Source organism: Trachemys scripta, chromosome 9 (assembly GCF_013100865.1).
Source record: "Trachemys scripta elegans isolate TJP31775 chromosome 9, CAS_Tse_1.0, whole genome shotgun sequence".
NCBI lineage: Eukaryota > Metazoa > Chordata > Testudines > Emydidae > Trachemys > Trachemys scripta.
This window is the reverse complement of record NC_048306.1, coordinates 96,299,710-96,318,682: the sequence shown is the minus strand read 5'-3', so window position 1 is coordinate 96,318,682 and position 18,973 is coordinate 96,299,710. Positions and strand designations below refer to the sequence as shown.

Sequence of the window (18,973 nt, the reverse complement as noted above, 5' to 3'; positions counted from 1 at the left end):
CAGTTGGAGGTGGGGAAAAGACAGCGGTTGAAACCGTCCCCAGTCCCAGAGCCCCCCCGGGACCGTCTACTCCCCCCCCCCCCCCCCCCCCCCCCCCCCCCCGCTCACTGCTCCCCTTCATCTGTGCCAGTTACAGCCACCACCTCCACTGTTCTGAGCTCCCTGCTGGATTCAACCCACCTCCCGCCTGCGGCCCTCCACTGAAACCATCTCACCAATGGCCTCACCAGACCTTGGGGCCTCCACTCTGTCCTCCTTGACCTCTGCTGCGGCTAACACTGGGGTCACACAGGCCTTGTCCTCGGCCTGCTCCGCTTCTCCCTTCACAGCCTCTCTCTGGGGCTCTGCGCACGCTCGCCCTGACCATCTAGGCTGATGACTCGTGGCGCTCCCTGTCCCCTCCGTAAACCCCACCTCTCAGCCCCTCTCTCCAGCGTGTCCTGCTGGCTTATTGCCACTCTAAACCCAAGCGGAGCTCCTTGCTGTCCTGCCCCCCATTCTGGCGCTGTTCACCACACCACCCTCGTCCCTCTCACTCAGGGTTTGTCTGCGCCGGAGCTGCTCTATTTAGCATGTTAGCTCCATCAGTGTATAAACGGGGGTGGGCGGTGTTCATATCCGACTCCTCCCTCTCTTGGCTAGCATATCCCAGTCCTGCCTCTCTTCCTTCATTACCCAAGGGCTCTTCTTTCCTTTTCCCAGGGAAAACTCTCCGCTCTGGGGCCTTCCTGTTCTCCTCCTCCTTCCCCCTTCCCGTCCATGAGAAGGGCAAGTCCAGACCTGGGGACAATGACCTGAGCAAGGCTCCCTGGCTGGCCGGGGTGGGCGATTGAATCCCACCAAAGGGCAGCAGGGTGGGCGCTCTCGGTACGTGGGATGCTACAAGCATCAGCTCCCGAAGGGCAGATGTCAGTGAGGTCTCAAAGGGCAGCAGCCGAACCTTGAGGCTGGTTCTCTTTTCCTGGGGCAGCCGGTGGAAATCCTTAACTAGGGAGGGAAGGTGAGAGCGGGGAGATGCAGGGGCAGCATTGCTGTTTCTCTCTGGTGCAGGCTGCAGGGTAGTGGGGGGTGCCCGTAAGCAAAGCGGGGGATGTCTTCTCATTGGCCATCCTACTGTCACTGCCCAGCAAGGGCGAATAGTGAGACCTGGGGCACGGAGGACGGTGGGCAGCCTGGCACTGGTGGCCTCGTGTTTCTCATTCTGGCAGCACTCAGACACTGTTTGTGGTGGGTGCGTTATAGACGCCTACGCAGGCCAACGGGCAGAGACGACCGACGTGGTAGAAGCTGTGGCAGGCAGGTAGCTATGGGAAAGGGTCCCGGGCTTCTTGCCACAGATAGAGCAACTAAGCTCTGCTTAAAGAAGGTGATGGTAGGAGGCTGGTGGTGTGGGGAAGGTGTATGAGGACTTTGGTTCTGGCCTCTGGTGAGCTTCATGGAGTTTCTCTGTCTCCCTCCTGCAATGCCTGTTAAGTGCAACGTAAGACGGCAGTGACTGGGTGAGGCGCACGGCCCACTCGCCCGGCTGAGGGGCTCGGCTACTGTGTAAACACCTCGCAGTAAGGCCTTGCAGGAGCTCTAGGGTAGTGGGTGAGGGCCCCTGACTGAGGGAGGGAGGTTCTGGCAGGCTGAGACAAAACAGGCTTGGGTGTGCCCTCTTAGCAAGGAGGGCAGGGGTCCGAGGCCATGGGGTGCTGCTGGAGTCCACCTGCGTCTGGGTCTGGGGAACTGCTGCAGCACCTAGCACCTTCTGTCCCAGGGAGGGTGACATGCCTGGCAGTCACTGGGGAGCTCCCAGGGCCCAGAGGGGGGTGGTTTGAGCCATTGCGTGGTTGGCATCTTCCCCTTCCTGAGCAATGCATCAGTGCTGGTGATCCGGCTGCATAGTCGGCGGTCGCCATGGGCGGGGATCAGAGGCCCGGCTGGCAGGCCTAGGGGACCCAGAGACCTCTGCCCTCTTAGTCCAAGGCCAGCCAGGACGGGTCTCATGCTGCTCCATGGCTGTCTCACGAGGGGGTCTGTCCATTTGCTCCAGGGTGGCAGGAGCCTGGATTCGGGGCAGGGCTAAGCACCCATTTGAGGTGGTCTGGCAGGACCTATTCTAGTGCTGTGGCGTGAGCCCCTGACTGTCTGTCTGTCTCTGCTCCCCCCTTAGCGGTGATTCTGCCCACGATCTGGGCCTACCTGCAGACGCTCCATGCTGAGCCGTACTTCCTGGGCCTGGGCATCTCTGCCTTCAGCCTCACCGGCCTGCTCACCGGGCCCCTCTTCGGGCACTGGTCTGACCGGAGCCAGCGCACCAAAGCCATCATCCTCTTCGCCAACATGTTTGAGATAGTGGGTGAGTGAGCAAGCGAAGGCCGTCTGGGGGCCGCCGGCTGGGCTGCTTCGCTGGTGGGAGCAGTCCAGGGTGAGCCCGTGTCCCGGGCACTGGCCCGCGGGAAGGCAGGATTAGCCCCACTTATCACAAGGGTGTTAACGTGCAACACCAAACTCTAAATGCAGGCACCCGATTTACAGAGATCCCGAGCACCTGCTTCTACTCCTAGGCGCAGAGCCAGCCAGCTACAGCAGGGAGCTGGGTTCTAGTCTGGCTCGGGCATCAGATGAATTCATTGTTAACCAAGGTCCAGGTGCAGGGCCCAACCGTGCCCTCAGTTACGAGGTGCTGGGGGATCCCTGTGGGGCAGAATCCAGCCTGCAGACCCTCTGTTGCTGGTGCTGACCCATCAGCCGGACAGAGCCCAGCTCTGAGCCTGCCGCGCTGGCAGCTAGCAAAGTACCCGTTTATGTCAGCCCACGTGCTCTGCTGCACAGGTGGGTGGTGGTGCAGGACGACGAGCATGGAGCCTGCGATGCCATTTTAACACAGGGGCTCCTTTCAGGGCAGGATCGCGGATAACCTGCCTGCCTGCAACACCAGGCTGTAGAAGCCAGGAGATCGGAAGGACCCTACCCCTGCTCCAGCCCCATGGGATGAGACCCCCCACAGGTGTACATGGGGTTGATTATAGCCAGCAGGGGACATCAGTGCCTGCTCCCCTCCCCTCACATGAGGCTTGCCTCTTGGCTAGCCCCGCTGGCTTCAGGGATGCGCCTGCACCCCGTTCCTGGCTTGCATGTTCCTCCCGGCGTTACCTGTTGCTTTTTATCCCCCCAATTGCAGGGAATTTCATGTACTTTATGGGCGTCTCCAAGTGGCTCCTCCTGGGCAGCCGGCTGGTGGCAGGTAAGAGCTGCTGGTGGGGAAGCCGGGGGCCATGTGGGTCTCCAGATCCAGGTGCTTGTGCCGGGGGCTTTGGGCACCTGCCCCGTCTCTTGCCCCTGACTGTCCTTGTTTCTGGCAGGTGTTGGGACGGGAGCGGGTGCCTCCATCTTTGGCTATCTCACCCGCTCCACCACCTCGCAGGAGCGCGCCACGGTGTTTGCTGCAGTGATGGCGTGCCGGCAGGTCGGGCTGCTGATCGGTAAGGTACCCCTGGGTGCCCCCACGCCCTGTCCGCAGCATGGGGGGAGTGGTGGGCCTGAGCCATGAGCTGGGGCTCTGCTGTCCCCACGCCCTGTCCGTGTTCAGGAGGCGCCTGCCCCACACACCAGGCCCTTGCCCCAGTGGCTGTGGAGAGGGGCCACTGCAGGGAGCAGGCTCGGCTCTGGCTGCCCTGTGCCCTTGAAAGCAAGCTGTGGTAACGGAGGGCGGATGCCGCGGGGGCTGGTGTTTCTCAGGTTGGGAAGGGTACGGGGCCAGGGTATGGCAGTGTGGTGCCAGGCCATGGTGGCGCTGCCTCTCGGGGCCGGGGGGCATGTGACAAAGGATCTCCGGTTCCATGGCAGAGAGGCTGTTGCCAGAGGCAGTGAGTGGGGGTGGCGAGGGTGTGAGAGACCCACCATCTCCTTGATGGTGCCCGTTCTTGCCAGTCCCACCCTCCTCGCACTCTGGGTTTTCCTCCCAGTGCCCGCGTGTGACCTGCCGTCTCTTTGTGCTCAGGACCCGCCTGTAACCTCTTCCTGCGGCTCTGTAACTTCCGGCTGGGGCCCTTTGAGGTCAACAAGTTCACCTCCCCGGGGGTGAGTATCCCAGGGCGCTGCGCGCAGCCGGCGAGAGCTGCCCGCGGGAGTCGGCCCTGAGTTCCCTGGGGGGGGGGCGGCGGTTCCGGGCTCTCAGGTGTCCGTCTGTCTGTGCAGCTCTTCATGTGCCTCCTCTGGCTCCTGCTCCAGTTCGTGGTCATGGCGATGTACTACGACCTGCAGCCCGGGCCCCACCCACAGCGAGCGGCGCTGGCAGCGCCACAGGAGGAGGAGCGGGAGCCCTTGGTGCAGCACGACGCTGGCCAGGAGGAGCCCGCTGAGCACCGGAGCTATGGCGGCACCGTCCAGCGGGCGCCCGCCGAGCCCCCCGGGGGGGACGAGTCCCGCTACGTGCCCAACGGGCACCTGGCCGAGGAGGAGGGCAGAGTAAAGGAGAAGAGCCCCTTTCGGAACTTCAGCGCCATGCGAGGTGAGCGCCCCTGCAGCCCAGCGTTTTGCGGGGATCCAGCTGGGGGCCCTAGAGGCAGGCAGCCTGGCATGCCCCCATTTTGATCAGTACGTGGGGGGGATTTGTCACGGGTTTCAGTCGAACCAGGATCCTACCCTCCCGGGAGTGTGGCAGAGCTGGAATCGAACCCACGCCACTGACAGCCTAGTCGCAAGGCCAGCTGTGTGCGCCGTAATCAGGGGGTCTGAGCTTCTAGGGGAAAGGTGAACCACACGCTCCGCAGACCCGGCACGGCGGCTGCTTGGAGTGTTGCTGACGAACCCTCCGTGTCCCGTCGCACCAGCCTGGCAGCTGCATAAGCCCCCAAGCTGTGGACAAAGGATCGTGACGCGGTGGGACTGTTGCTTGGGGGGTGTCTCCTGCTGCTCTGGACAGCTACATGGGAACGGACAGTGAGCTTTTGGGTGCTGAGTGGCGAGAGGGCCTGTGGGCACCATGGGGCCTTCCTGCTTGTCCCCAGAGTCCCATGCCCTGCCCCAGAGCAAGCAGATGGGTCAACACCCAAGTGTCACAGACTCGTCAGCTTGGACCCAGCATCACACGGGCACCCTGGTGGGCAGGGAGCAGACCTGGGCACAGAATGGGGAGTGCAGGCCCAGCTGTAGGAGACCCTGATGGTCCCTTCCCTTCTCTGGGCACTGAGCCTTTGCCCCTCCCCCAGGGCTGTTATCCCTGGGTTGCAATAGGGGAAACTGAGGCCCAGAGAGGGGAAGGAAGTGGCGCAAGGTCAGCCAGCAAGCCGTGGTGTGAGCCGGCAGGACGGGGCTGTGGAAGGGTTTGAATGAGAGGGAGTCGGGTGCCGTGCCAGCCTGGTGGGAAAGGCGGCCTGGACTCTCCAGCTGGTGCTCCAGAAAGGCTGGGCTCTGGGGGCCGGTGGACGGTGGAGGAGGGCAGCGCTGCCTCTTGCTCACACCCATGTACATTGGGAGCCAATGAGTGAAGAAACTGGCATGCAGGAGAGTGCGGGGCTGCTGCGGATGGAGTTCAGGGCCAGAAAAGGATCAGACTCTCCCGGCTGGTTCCCTTGCCCAGCGTGTCTGGTTACAGCAGCATCACGTTCCCCGCCCTGAGGAGTGTCCGGCACTTTGCTTGTGTCACACCCCCACCCTTCCCTGTTGCCTGATTGGCCCACTGACCTGTTCCACTGGGCGATGTCTCTCCTGCCTCCACCCTCGCTCTCCTTCCCTGCGGGTCTGGCCGCTCTCCTTCCCAACGCCACAGTCCCGTGACGTCCCCCTGGTGTCGTTGCAGAGTACCTGCGGGAGGAAGTGGTGGTTCTGCTCACTGCCCAGTTCATCACCCTCTTCAACCAAACAGCCCTGGAGGTGAGTACCTGGAGGCTTGATGGGCAGGTCACTCTGTTCCACTCCCACTGAGATTGGGGGGTGGGGGTTCTTCTCCATGTTGGTGGTGGGGGCTACAGCTCCTCTCACAACCAGACTGGGTCCAGGGAGCGTCTCTTGTCCAGCCCTTCCCAGGTTCTGGATATGTGTATGGGGGTGAGGGGGACAGGGGATCTCCTCTCCCCTCCATGTGGTGCTCCGGCCTCTCCCAGACCCCTGGTGAGGTTCACCTTTCACCTGCACCTGGCGCCCAGAGAGTGGGCATCTCTCCCTGGCCCAAGGTCTCCTTGTGAAGCCCAGAATTTGGGTGAACGTTGGGCATGACCCAGGCTTACCTCCATCTCAGGGAAGACAAGTGGGAGCAGAGACCCAACGCGCTGGTCAGGAGAACCCTCCCTCTGGGGCAGAGCAGGGGAGGGGCACCTTGTGGGCGATGGTCTGTACCTGCCCATCCCACGCAGAGGGAGCTCCTCACAGCCATGAATGGAGGGTGGGCAGATGTGTGACTCTAGGCTGCTTTCTTTGCCTGTCTGTATCTGTCTCTAGACCATGGTGACTCCCATCACCCAGCGCTACCTGAGCTTCGGGGAGCTCGAGAACAGCATCATGTACTTCCTGTGCGGCATCGAGGTAGGTGAGACCCCAGCCCTGGGGGTCCTGGCAGACATGGCCTGGGGCAGGTGACCGGCTCCCGTCCCACGGTGCGTGTGCACACGCACGATCCAGACCCTGCCGAGAGCGCTCGCGACCTATGAATGTCTGACCCTATTTCTCAGCACTTGCCCCGGCCTTCCGGGTGACCTGCCCCCCTCCCCCCTTTGGGATCCTTCAGATATTTGCAGGTGCTGCTTGTTCTCTACCCCATGCGTTAGCTCTGTGTACAGCCAGACTGGGGATGGGGTGGAAGGAGGTCTAGGCCCCCCGTCCTCATCACTAAGCCAAGCCGTCCTCTGAGCCAGCCCTCCAGCCCCGATCTCCTCTGTCCAGCCCAGGCAGCGAGAGAGGCTAGTGACGCTGGGGTCCCGTCCAGCCAGGCCTCTCCTGCGTAGCCCGTAGCTGCGGCCCTGTTCCAGCCCCTCTGGGAGCGTTGGTGCAGACAGGGTCTCGCCCTCCACCGGCATGGACGGGGCTGAAATGTCTTTGCCTGGCTACCCCGGCTCCCTCGCTGTTCCCATGGGTGGGGCTGGCCCGGTGTGAGTGCAGGGAGGGGAGAGTGCCAGACAGAACTGGTGTGGGACCTCTCCTCTGCCCTTGCTCCGGCAGCGTGCGGAGCGGGGCGTCCTTGCCAGTGGTCTCCGTTTGCAGCTAGGGCAGGGTGGGCTGCAGGCTGGGGAAACCTCGTGCCCTGCTGGCAGAGAGCCTATGGCCTGGCCCTGCCAACCTGCATGGCGCAGGCCGTTTCCTGGAGCCTGGCTGTGCTGGCTGGCACCTGTGCCCGGGCATGGCCGGCCTGTTCGCCAGGGGAAGGGCGAGCGGTGGTGCTGAGGCCGTGAGGGGGGAAGGCAGGGCGCTGGCAAGCAGTGACTCCTCTGATAAGGGAATACAGAGCATGTGCTCATGTGCCCAGCGCTGGGGGCCTGGTGCTGGCTGGCTCTCAGGCACTGCTAGCCTGCAAGAGGCCCTATGCGGGGCTTGCTCTGCCCTCCTTCCCTTCAGGCCCCCACCCTGGGTCCCCCCCCCCCCCCCCCTCTGTTCGCCCCCCCCAGCAGCAGAAGGGCCGCACTTCTCACTGGTCTTTGCACCCGGCCTGGGGGTTGTGGAATAACTCGTCTCCCCCACCCCCCACAGGTGATCTGCGGCTTCTTCCTGGTGCGTTGCCTCAGCAGCCGTCTCCCCGACCGCGTGATCCTGGTGCTCGGGCTGGTCATCTGCAACGTGGCTTGTGTCTGGTGCCTGCTCTTCCTGGCAAGGCCCCAAGGTAACTGACTGCCTCCTCCCCTTCTGGGCTCTCCGGTTCCTCTCTCCCTGGGGAATCGCTTGGCAGGGGGTTGGGTTCGCTGGCTAGGGATGATTGGGGGACAGGAGCCTGGCATGGCTCTGGAGTGCTCCCCTGGGCTGCGTGGCACCTTGCATGGCGCAGGCTGGCCCAGCAGTGCCCTGTGGTGGCCCAGCAGGGGCTGTGTGGTGGAGAGGAGACCCCTTGCCTGGATGAGTGGTGGCGATGCTCAGCTGCTGTAGGCAGCATGGGCTGGCGCTGCAATTCCCCGGCCCCTCTCCCTGCTCAGTGCCCGGGGAAGGGAGCAGGGGGTGCTCTCATGGGTGCCCAGAGTCATGAACATCTGGGCCTCTGCTGATTCGGAAAGCTAGCAACTTAGCCTGGAGCATACTGGGGCTGGGCAGAGCATGCCAGGGGCTTGCCCATCTACCGGGCAAGAACGAGCATAGGCCCTGAGTCGAGTCTGCCAGTGTCTGGGGCTCTTTGCACGCCAGGCCCATCCACCCCCCCCTGCCATGTCTGCTTTGCTGCCCACAGGAAGCTTTCCCGTCCTGCTGTCTGAGCTGGTGGTCGGCGTGTTCCTGCAGGTGCTGGGGCTGCCCTTCGTGGCTGTCTCCCAGGTCTCGCTCTTCTCCAAGGTCACAGCAGAGAGAACACAAGGTGAGCCTCAGGGAGGGGTCGGTGCCCGGGCTGGGGCCTGGCGCCCACTTCCTACCTGCCCTGAGAGAGATCGGTGGCACCCAGAGCCCCAAACTCCCCTTCAGAGCAGTCTGCCCTGGGACCAGCTGAGCCATGCCCCAAATTGCAGATGCCTGCCTGCCCCTCCTCGCTCCAAGCCCAGATACCACAATGAAGGGCACCCTAGAGATGGGTGTCCTAAAACACACACATGACCTCTGTGCGGTCAGCCTCTCCCACCCCTCCCGCCTTGTAGGGACACCGGGGCAGCAGCTCGGGGCAGCTGCTCTTAAGAGCACCGAACCGTTCGCTTCCCCCCGCACAAGCTGGGCCTGACTCCTCCCTGGCCCTGGCGGAGCTGAGTTCCCCCGGGGCTGAGTCCGACCTGTCTGTCGGGATCTTGGTGTCCCAGCAGATAGCTCTGTCCCAGGAGGGGGCTGTTAAACCGTGGCACCGGGCCCCCTTTCCAAGACAGGGGTTTCCATTTTACATGGCTGTGTTGGGTTTCTGATCAAACACCGATTCCCAGGGTCCAATTTCGATCCCACTTTAGCCTTGCCCACTCCAGCCGCTGAGTCCTGCATCCGCTCTGTGTTGGCGGAGCTGGCTGGGTCCCTCTCAGCTCAGTGACTGGTTTGCCGGGGTGATCTGAGCCACTCCTGCCGCCGATGAATGGGTTTCAGAGGGGTAGCCGTGTTAGTCTGGATCAGCAAAAACAACGAGGAGTCCTTGTGGCACCGTAGAGACTAACAAATGTATTTGGGCATAAGCTTTCGTGGGCTAGAACCCACTTCATCAGATGCACGGAGTGGAAAACACAGTAGCAGGTATAAACATACAGCACGTGAAAAGATGGGAGTTGCCTTACCAAGTGGGGGTGAGTGCTAAGGAGAGAATTGAATTAACAGTAGGATACAAAGGGAGGAGAAATCACTTTTTGTAGTGGTAATGAGGGTGGCCCATTTCAAAGAGTTGGATGGGGACACCCTTCTCCTTGGCAGGCCTCCCTGAATGACTGGGCTGAATGAATTTACAGGGGAGGGTGGAAGAGCTGGGGTGGCACAGGTGGGAGGGCGAAGCAGCCAGGGAACCCAGCGTAGCTCTGCCTACTGCTGTGACCGGGGGCCACCGACCTTCCCAGCCTGGCAGAAATGTAGAGCTGGACGGGACCTCGAGAGCTCATCGAGTTCAAACCTGAGGCAGGGCCAGATATACCTAGACCACCGGTTAAAACACAATGGGGACCCCACAGCCTCTCTTGTTCACCCGGCTCAGAGCTTAACTACCCTTCAAGTCAGCCTCCTGATCCCTTTCCTGATATCTGACCTAAATCTCCCTTGCTGCCGATCACCCGCATTACTTCTTGTCCGACCTCCAGTGGACATGGGGAACGGTTGGTCTTGGTCCTCTTTGTACCAGCCCTGAACACATTTGAAGTCTGTTATCAGGTCCCCCCTTTTTCTCTAGACTAAACATGCCCAGTTTTATAACCTTCCCTCATCAGTCATATTCTCTAAACCGTTTCTCTCCGGCCCCACCCCACCCTGGATTTGACCCAGAACTGAGGCCTCGACTCCCAGGGCCGTCTGAGAGTTTTGGTGGAGTATTTTCCGCCACCCTGTGGTGTGAGCAGTGGGGAGGAGGGGGACTGGGCGGAGCTTGGGGACGGAACGCTCTTCAAAGCAGCTGGTACCGTTGGCAGACCGGCGCTCTGATCCAGCGGGACGGGAAGGCAAGGATGCACTACAGAGACCACCGCTCTGCTTCTCGGGCCAGTGCAGAAAAGTGTGTGGGCCCCACGTCCCGTGGGACTTTCTTTTGGGGGACGGGGTGGGGGGGGCCTGCTTCTCTCTCTGTCGCCGACCTCCCTTCTCCCATCCTGTCTTTCTCTGTGCTGGGATGGCCCACCAGTCCCGCGGCCTCGCTCCTTTGGTTTGGGGGGGATACGGCCCAACACCGAGGCAGTGTCGTTGGCTCCCAGATGGCCATTATCTGCTTGTGTAGTGCCACGCGATCGCTCAGGCTTCCCCACCAAGAGAAAGGCAAGGCCCCCACCTAGGGTGACCAGATGTCCTGATTTTATAGGGACAGTCCCGATTTTTGGAGCTTTTTCTTACATAAGCACCTATTACCCCCCCACCTCCTGTCCTGATTTTTCACACTTGCTATCCGGTCACCCTACCCCCACCCGCGGAGAGGCTGCCAGCGGGAATGGAGCATGGCTGCCTCTGGTCACACCCCAGGCAGGCCAGTGCCCTCGGTGGCGTGGTGCCCCCTGGTGGTAGGAGCTGGGGACGGCAGGCAGCGTTAACCCTTTGTGTTCTTCCCGTGCTGTAGGTTTCAGCCAGGGCCTGCGACGGTCAGTGGGGGGAATCGCCACCATTCTGGGGCCCCTGTGGGCTGGAGGCCTGACCGAAAACCTCTACATCATGCTGGGGGTGATGATGGGCCTGCTGGGCCTGCTGATGGTGAGCACCCCGGGGACGGTCGCCTGCCCCTCCCCATCCTGCCCCTGGGGGAGCCAGGGCTCCAGCCCCGCGGGCCGCATGCTGATGGCTCTTCTGCTCCCATAGGTCATGGTTGGGCTCTCGTACTCTTACCTGGTGGAGCCGCCCAGGAGCTACGTGCCGGGACCGTCCCCGGAGGAGCGGCACTCGTGACCTTCCACCCCTCCTCCGCGCACCCAGAGGCATTGCACGGGTTAAAGCCACCAAGGTGAGAGCGTCAGAGCCCCTGGGCTCAGGGTGCCTCCTCTGCCCTGGTGGCCAAACAGTCCTGGGTCAAGTGCACCGAGATGCCTGGGTGAGGCCAGCAGTTCCTGCCTGAGGGGCTGTGCAGTCCTGCTGCTTGGTGCTGGGGGGCGCTCGGAGCTGTTTAACTGCCGGGGAATCTGCACAGGCGGTTTTATGGGGGAAGACGTTTTACAGAGAACGGTTTGACGCTCGGAGGTCTGCAGAGCCACAGCGAGGTACCGGGGAACCTGCAGGAGAGCATTTGACCCTCCCGGCCTGGGCTCTTGTCAGTTTGTACAGTAGGAAACAAACACCTTCCCAGGGTGTCACATGTCGTGTCAAAAATCTCTTGGTGGCAAAAATATGGGGGGAAACGAAGGAAATTCCCCAATAAAAAAGTCAGTGTGATGGTTTGAGGAGCTGGTTCTTTTTAGTAAATACCTTCATGCAATGTAGCTGCACTTGCCCCAAACACCCTTAACTCTGCCCTCCACCGTCCATCCTGTATCTCTGTCCCTGAGAGACCCATCCTCTACACCTTGTCCCCACTTCCACTGGGACCTATGTCGTTAACCTGCAAACCACCCAGCCACTAGCCATGAGCCCCAGCCACTACTCCAGCTCCCCTTCCCTTTCCCAGCCCCTTCGCATCCTGGTGCGTATATCCACCGTTGCTGAAGGAGCTCTGAGAAGCTGCTAGCTAAAACCCGCCCGCTCATTAAAACCAGCTGCTGTTACAGAGGGCTGGAGGGCAGCGTATATTGTTCCTATATTTAGAAAAGGCTCTAGAGAAGAATTATGGCCTTTGGGAACATGGTTGCAACAATAATTTAAAGGTAGAAGAATAAACCAGCTGGAAGATCGTGATCTGAGAGGGTGTAGCCCGCACCGATCCTGCGGCGGAAAGGGTTGGCTCCGTAATCCATTAGAATTCTTTGTAGGTGGCAGTAAAATAGCGACTGAAGGCGAAGCGGCTAACATGATATATTTAAACTTCCAAAAGACCTTTGATGAGGCCCCGCACACAAGGCTATGATAAAAGCTAAGCCTCTGAAGGTGCGTGACCAGGTACGGTTATGGATCAAAACCAGGCTCAGCGAGAGAGCTCAAAGAACAGGAATAAACAGGGAATTTTCATCACGGCAGAAGGGCCCAGGTCCTCAAAGGCGCTTAGGCTTCCCTTGAAAGCAGTGGGAGTTAGGAGCCTAAATACGTGTGAGAATCTGGGTCGAGATGCATGGTAGGGTGCCTCAGCGCTCTGTACTAGTGCCGTGGTGGTTGGTCTATTCATTAACCACCCGCAAAGGGGCGGGGTGGGAGGGGGCGAGACTTGCAGCGGCCACATGTGTATTTAGGTTAGTCACGGCCAGAGCGGAGTGTGCAGAACTTCAGGGAGTCCTAACCCAGCCCGACGAAAGGGCCAGCTGAGGGGCTGAACGATCAATACAAAGGACTGTGCGCTGGAGGGGGAAAACTCAGCTACCCAGCCAGTTCCCGCTTAACTGCATCGACTCGGGTACAGGTCCTGGGCAGCGCCCTGGCCAGCTCAAGGGCGGGCACTGCTCAACGTGCAGCTGTGGTGAAAAAAGCAATCCCGCTGCTAGGCTGCGTAAGGAACGGGCTAGTGAATAACCCGGAGAATAGAGATTAGGGGTCTGGCTTCATCTGGCTCCTGGCTGCAGTGCTGGTCACCCCATCCCAGAAAGGAGAGTGAGAGGTGCAGGGGAGGAGAATGGAAACATGGGGATTGTTACCTTTGAAAAGGGGCTGTGACGAAAGGCTATAACGTGGCTGGATGAGCCTGTGGAATGCCCTGCCACAGGAAGGTGGTGAGACCCAGCGTTTAGCAAGATGCTTGTAGGGACCCCAAGAATCTAGTTATACTAACAAAGAGTATTAGAGGGCTGGGTGGTGGTGGTAGCTGGGCAGCGGGGATTAATTCAGTCACTGTGTGGGGCAGGTTATCCCGTATCTGCTACTGCAGCGCTCTTCCACCTACCTCTGGAGCAGCTGGGGTAGACAGGATGCTGGACCTTGGGTCTCCCCCAGCCTGGCAAGTCCTATGTTTGCCTTTATGCTTCGTATACAGGCCCCACTCCCCGTGAGTGACCATCTTCCCTTCTGCACACCGCTCCCCTGCGAGCCTGGACAACGTCACTAGTAAATGCCCCCCCGCCCCCCCCCCAGGCCCTGTCCAGCCTGGTATGTCTGCCTCGGGCTGGGAGGCATTCTGCAGGCCCCCCTCAGAGCACTCAGGATCTCCGGGCGTGTGGGAGGGCGCAGTCCCCTGACACTCTCCCCACTTCTCTCCCATGCAGGTATTGCCCTGGCTGGCACCGAGGGCTCATGCAACACAGCCTGTCACCATCTGGCTGCCCCCATTCGGGGCAGGGCCATGGGGAGTGGGACCTGAGCTCACAGCCTTGCACAGGACAGTGTTCAGCACAGCGGGGCTGTCAATGGACGAGCCCACACCCCTGCCGTGCTGCATTGGCACTCCTTCCACATCCATCCTTCCTTCCCCTCCTGGACTGGCACTCCCCACCACCCTGGGCTGGCCCTTGCCCTGCCCCTCCCTCCAAGGACTGGCCTTCCTGTGCTGCTGGCCTGCTGCCCCCAGATTGACCAGCCTTCCTTTCCCACCCCTGTGCCCTGCTATGCTCCGATGGCTGCTGTCTCTCTGGACAGAGGAGCAAGGGGAGAGGAAGTCCTGGGCGGTGGAGATGCTCCTGGTCTGCTGAGGGGGCGGGAGGCTGGATTTCTCCTAGACACAGAGTGGTGTTGGTACCACCTTGCTGTTGGCACGGGGCTGAGCTGTGGGCCTGGTATTGGGGTGGGTGTGTGGCTGGGTGCTCCTCGCTGGAGAAGGCAGGGGGCCGCCAGCCCACATGCAAGAGCCATAAAACTGCTGGCCTCTTCCCGCAGGCTCAGGGCAAGGGCGGCCCGGCCCTGCTCACTCCAGGCCTGCTGGGGGTAGGGGCTGGGCAGGGCTCTCCCCGTCTCTGTAACGTGTGTGTGGAAGAACGACTAAACCCGGGCGAGGGGCGGAGGCTGATGGGCAGATTCATCCTGCCAGGCAGGGGCCTCAGGGCATTGCTGTACTGGGGGAGAGTCTGAGAGACCTGTGCCATCCCAGGGGCACCACATGGGCACAGGCACTGCCAGGCTGGACCAGAGGGGGCCATCAGCAGCACTAATAATACCCCCGCCCACCAACTCCTCTCTCATTCTCTGCCAGTGCCCTGGCCAGGAGGGGCCAAGCCCCACCAGCTGGCAGAGAGCTCAGAGCTGGTAACGGGACTGCTGCAGTACCGCCTGCCACCACAGGGGGCTCCCCTCTCTGGAAGCTGCAATACCTGGCTGCTGCTAGAGTTGCCAACCCTCCAGGATGGGCCTGGAGTCTCCAGGAATGGAAGATTGTCGTGTGGTTAAATCTCCAGGAATGCGTCCAACCAAAACTGGCAACGCTAGCTGCCACTAGGGGACTTCTAGCCCAGGAGGCAGTGGGGGGAGGGGGGTTGCAGTGGGGCCAGCCCCATGGAGGCAGAAAGTAGGGCTGTGTGCGCACTCCCTGCTGCGCAGCTCCTGCCTTCCCAGACCGAGCAGCAGGAGGGGGAAGGAGCAGGGAGGGGCTGGGTTGGCTGAGGCTAGCAGGTGTGGGGTGCATAGCAGGGGCAGGGCGGGGTGTTCTGAGCTGGGGCATGGGGGTATTTGGGGGGGAGGTCTGAGCTGGGAGGGGTTGAGGGCAGGGGGCTGGAGTCCGTCGTTGAAGGAGCAGGGGTGCTGGGAGGGCCGGGTAAGTGCTGCTCTGTGTGGCTGGGCCCGGCAGTAGTGACCCGGACTGGTGTGAGAGGAGCACCTGCCCTCGTGCTGGGAAGGGCCTGGGCAGCGTGGCACTGGAGGGAGGACCAGCTCCTGGACACAGCTGACTCTGCCAGGGAGAGGCATCCCTGTGCTCCGCACTGGCAAGTGGGCGCTGGGCACTAAAAGTTGCCAACCGTCCCATGTTCTAAGGGACATCCCTGATTGAAATAAAAAATGGCCTGGCCTGTATTACATCAGCACAGGGCGCCTTGACTCCTGTATTTCAACCAGGCCAGGGAGTGGCGCTCTGGCACTTTGCTTTGCATAGAGCCGCTGCCGGATTGGCAAGCTGAGCTGGCCACGGGCTCGGAATGCTGTTCAGACTTGGCCAGCTGCCCCGCGGCCTGCCAGGCAGAGGGGCAGCCGGGCCGTATTGGAGTGGCTTTGGAACCAGGCAGCTGGAGCTGTGCGTGCGCGACTCCCATGTGACAGTCTTCTCGACCTGTAGCATCCAAGTGCCGTCCGTGAGCGCCAGCAGTGGGTCCCGGGGCAGTGCTGGGGGCAGAAGGGACAAGAGTGTGCACTGGTCCATTTTCATTTACTGGGGCGCTGGGACCAGTCCCCCCCCCCCCCCCCCCCCCCCCCGGCCTGTCTGTCCCTGGGGCGCTGTGACCAGTCCCCCTTCACGCTGGGTCTGTCTGCCCTTGGCGCACTGTGGCAGGGTTCCTGCCCCCTGTGCTGGCTCTGTCTGTCCCTGGGGCGCTGTGGCCAGTCCCCCCGGCTGTGTCTGTCTGCCCCTGGGTTGGGGTCTCTCCTCCCCAAGGCGTGTCATGGCTGTGGTCCCCACACTTGGTGACTGGGACTGGTAGGTGCCCAGTTTTACTCCTGTTTGTTGATGCAGCTCAGAGGGAGGTGGTTCCTGCTCAGTCCAGTGGCATGGGAAGGGTTAAGCAGCCCAGGCCGGTCCGGTCCCTCTGGGGCAATCCTGCTGTGAGCTCACAGGCTCAGGCCCCCCTTTTGCCCCCCCCCCCCCCCCCCGGCCCATGCTCAGCTCTTGCGCACTGTGGGCATTTACTGCCACGACCAGACTGAAACTTGGGGTTTAGACACAAGTGATGTGAGTTTATGGGTCTCAGCTGGGGTCTGGGCCCCATAAGTGTCTCGCATTTCTGTAGCCCCAGATCCTGGCACCTGCCACGCCCAGCCATTGAGTTACGTCGCCGTGGGCATGGGGCAGAGGCAGCTGCTAACAGATGGATGGACTAGCAGGGGGGCTGCAGGAGAGCTGGGAGCCCAGGGCTGGGATAGCAGGGGGCTGTGGGGCAGGATTGAGGGGTATCAGCAGAGCTGGGGGGGGAAGCCCAGGCCTGGGATAGGGCAGGATTGGGGGTGAGGAAGCTTGACAGGGCTCTTTGAAGATTCCCCCCCAGCCCCACATGAACAAGTGACTTTCTCTCCTTCCCCAGAGCACAGTGTGTTGTGGGGTGGGCTGCTCCCTCCTCCCCCCACAGCGCTGCCCCCCCGATGGAGGAGGGGCTGCCTGGCAGCAGGGGGGAGGGGAATTTGACTGCAACTCCGGCCGCAAAGCCAGCCCCTGCTCCCCTCCCGCCTTCCCCCTGATCTTCACCCCTAATCTCTTGCTCCATGCATCTCCCACAACAGTCTGGCCCCAGGGCTGGCCAGCTCCCACAGTGGCTGCTGCCTCCCGCGCCAGGCCTGGGGCAGCCCCGGCTGGAGGTTCCAGGGCTCCCGGCGCAGGTGGTGTCCCTTGGAGGCCCCTGCTCCTAGGAGGAAGCTGGCTGGGAGCTGATCTTCCCCCTTGCCCCTGGATGCTGGGGTCCAGACCAGGCCAGCTAGGCGCTCATGGGTCCTTCCTGTGACTCACCAAAGGAGTGTGGCTGTCTCTGGGGCCAGATACCGTGGGGATGGGCCCCTAGCTAGGGAGTAGGGCGGCTGTCAGGCAGCCCTGCCCAGCCCACGGCAGTACGGAGCGGGTGCTTTGCTGATGTACGTGCCCTGTGCCTGCAGCCCCCGTCCTGGACAGTGGGGGTGGGGGGAGCTGGGCAGGTGGGCCCAGATGCACTGTGGCGGTGGGGGGCACGGGCGGAGGCAGGGAGAGTGAGGGGGAGGGGAGGAAAAGCAGCCAGCTGCACAAAGGTTAACTCCAGCCAGGGGGCTGCTCTCCCGTCTGCCATGCCCCTCCCCGTGCCCTGCCGCTCACACTCGACTGAGACTGACCTGGCATCCAACCCGAGCAGTTGCTAAAAATAGCCCCGATGGCGGGCGGGGGGCGTGAAGCAAGTGCCATGTCGGCTCACCCGGTGGCCAGGCAGTGAACCGGAAGGGTGGCTGAGCGGGCGGGGAGCGGCTGACTGGGGGTTACGTGCACAGATCGGGGCCTGGTGGCAGCGCTGCAGGCGCCCGAGCACTTGGCATCTGGTCGGGGGGAGGGGGTCAAAAGTTCAGCTGTGGCACTTGCTCCTCCCCCGCCCCCTTAATTCCCAAAAGGAGCATGAGTCGGTTTAACCCGTTCTTCCCCGGCTGGCACAGCGGAGCCCCCGCGCCCAGCAGCCCCGGATCCTGCCAGCCCGGCCTGCAGGGCTGAGAGCGAGATCCCCACAGCTGCACCTGGAGGGATCAGAGAAGGGGCCGGAGGAGCTCCCCACCCAGCCATGCAACCGGCTCCCTTGTGAGGGCAGGGAAGTGCAGGATGAACGTGCTTTGCTGGGATAGGGGGCGCTGCGTGGCTAGCCCCTCGACTCCTGGCCCTGGGGCAGGAAGGGGCAGGGGCTCCCTCCTGAGCCTCACGCAGGTGGCTTGATGCCTTCATGGCAGGGAGCCTGGGTGACTGCTGGGGGCCAGTGGGTCAGGGATCTGGGGTCTGCCTGGGCACAGTAGCCCCGGTGCGGTGATGGGGGCACAGAGGGCAGAGCCAGAGGTGCAGGGGCGGGAGCAGCCTGGATTCCAGGGCAAACCGGCCTCGCTCCCCCGTGCTGGTGCATCTGAGCTGGAGATGCCAATGCGGGAGTTCAGAGATTCGCCAATGGCTGTGGCTAATGTGCCTCCCGAGGGGCAGAGATGAGCTAAGAGCGCAGTGATGTAGGTGAGTCGGGGCCACGCCTGCTGCAGGACTCCTCTTCGTAAATGGATGGTGCATCCAAGGCACCTCTGCAGTCTGTCTACCGTCCCACGCGGGGGGATCAGTGTCTGGAGCCGAGAGCCGGGACGTCCCATGTGGGCAGATCGGTGTCCGGCGCTGAGAGCCGAGACGTCCCACGTGGGCGGATCGGTGTCTGGCGCTGAGAGCCGGGATGTCCCACGCGGGGAGCGGAGGGAACCGGGCAAGGGCCGAGAACCGGGGCGTCTCACACGAGGGGCNGCCCCAAACTACCAGTAAACCCAACTACCCTGAGCCCAGCTGGCTCTGGTCACTGGAGTGCCTGGCCATGGGGGTGGGGAGCCCCTTGTGGGGCAGAGACGCCCCTTTCCTTACAGTGCCCTGGCGGCATGCTGTGGGCCTGGCTCCTGGCATCCTCCCCAGACTGGGCGCTCTGCAGTGAGTCCTGTACTTTGCAATGCCAGGCGCTGCGGGGCTGGATCGGGTGTGAATTGGGGAGGGGGGTGGAGATGCCAGGTACTGCATTACCCCTTCTCTCCTGGCACAAATCCCCCCCAGCCCCATCGGGCTCGGAGGGCGCCCTGTGTGAGTCATACAAGGGGGAGCTGTTGGAGGCTGTTTGCCTGGTGGAGAGGGCACCTGCCCATGCTGGGGGCACCTGCCCATGCCCTCTCCTGTGCCCGGGACACTAGGTGCTGCAGCAATGGGCGCTCTGTGCAGCCTGGAGATGGCTAGAGATGAGCACAGTGGGGGAGGGGAGCAGAGCCGTGTCCGCTGGTTCACCCTGGCGGTGTCTCTGGGCAGGAGCTAAGAGGTCACAGGCTTCCC

At 62.2% G+C, this 18,973-nt stretch overlaps 1 protein-coding gene across 3 annotated transcripts in view; it reads left to right on the top strand.

The window, feature by feature from the left end:
• Window positions 1-14,880, top strand: part of LOC117883222 (major facilitator superfamily domain-containing protein 8-like) — a 17,958-nt gene extending 3,078 nt beyond the window's left edge. For 2 of the 3 annotated variants that reach the window (XM_034782324.1, XM_034782325.1), the window contains 11 exons: window positions 2,156-2,341; window positions 3,167-3,229; window positions 3,348-3,467; window positions 3,986-4,065; window positions 4,183-4,495; window positions 5,786-5,859; window positions 6,424-6,507; window positions 7,666-7,795; window positions 8,351-8,473; window positions 10,829-10,959; window positions 11,065-11,639. In XM_034782324.1, coding sequence (XP_034638215.1) covers window positions 2,156-2,341; window positions 3,167-3,229; window positions 3,348-3,467; window positions 3,986-4,065; window positions 4,183-4,495; window positions 5,786-5,859; window positions 6,424-6,507; window positions 7,666-7,795; window positions 8,351-8,473; window positions 10,829-10,959; window positions 11,065-11,151 — 1,391 coding nt within the window. In that variant the 3' untranslated portion in view covers window positions 11,152-11,639. Of the gene's footprint in view, window positions 1-2,155; window positions 2,342-3,166; window positions 3,230-3,347; window positions 3,468-3,985; window positions 4,066-4,182; window positions 4,496-5,785; window positions 5,860-6,423; window positions 6,508-7,665; window positions 7,796-8,350; window positions 8,474-10,828; window positions 10,960-11,064; window positions 11,640-13,541 lie in introns of those variants that run through there. The other variant, XR_004647208.1, reaches the window with a different exon arrangement.
• The last annotated feature ends 4,093 nt before the right edge of the window (window positions 14,881-18,973 follow it).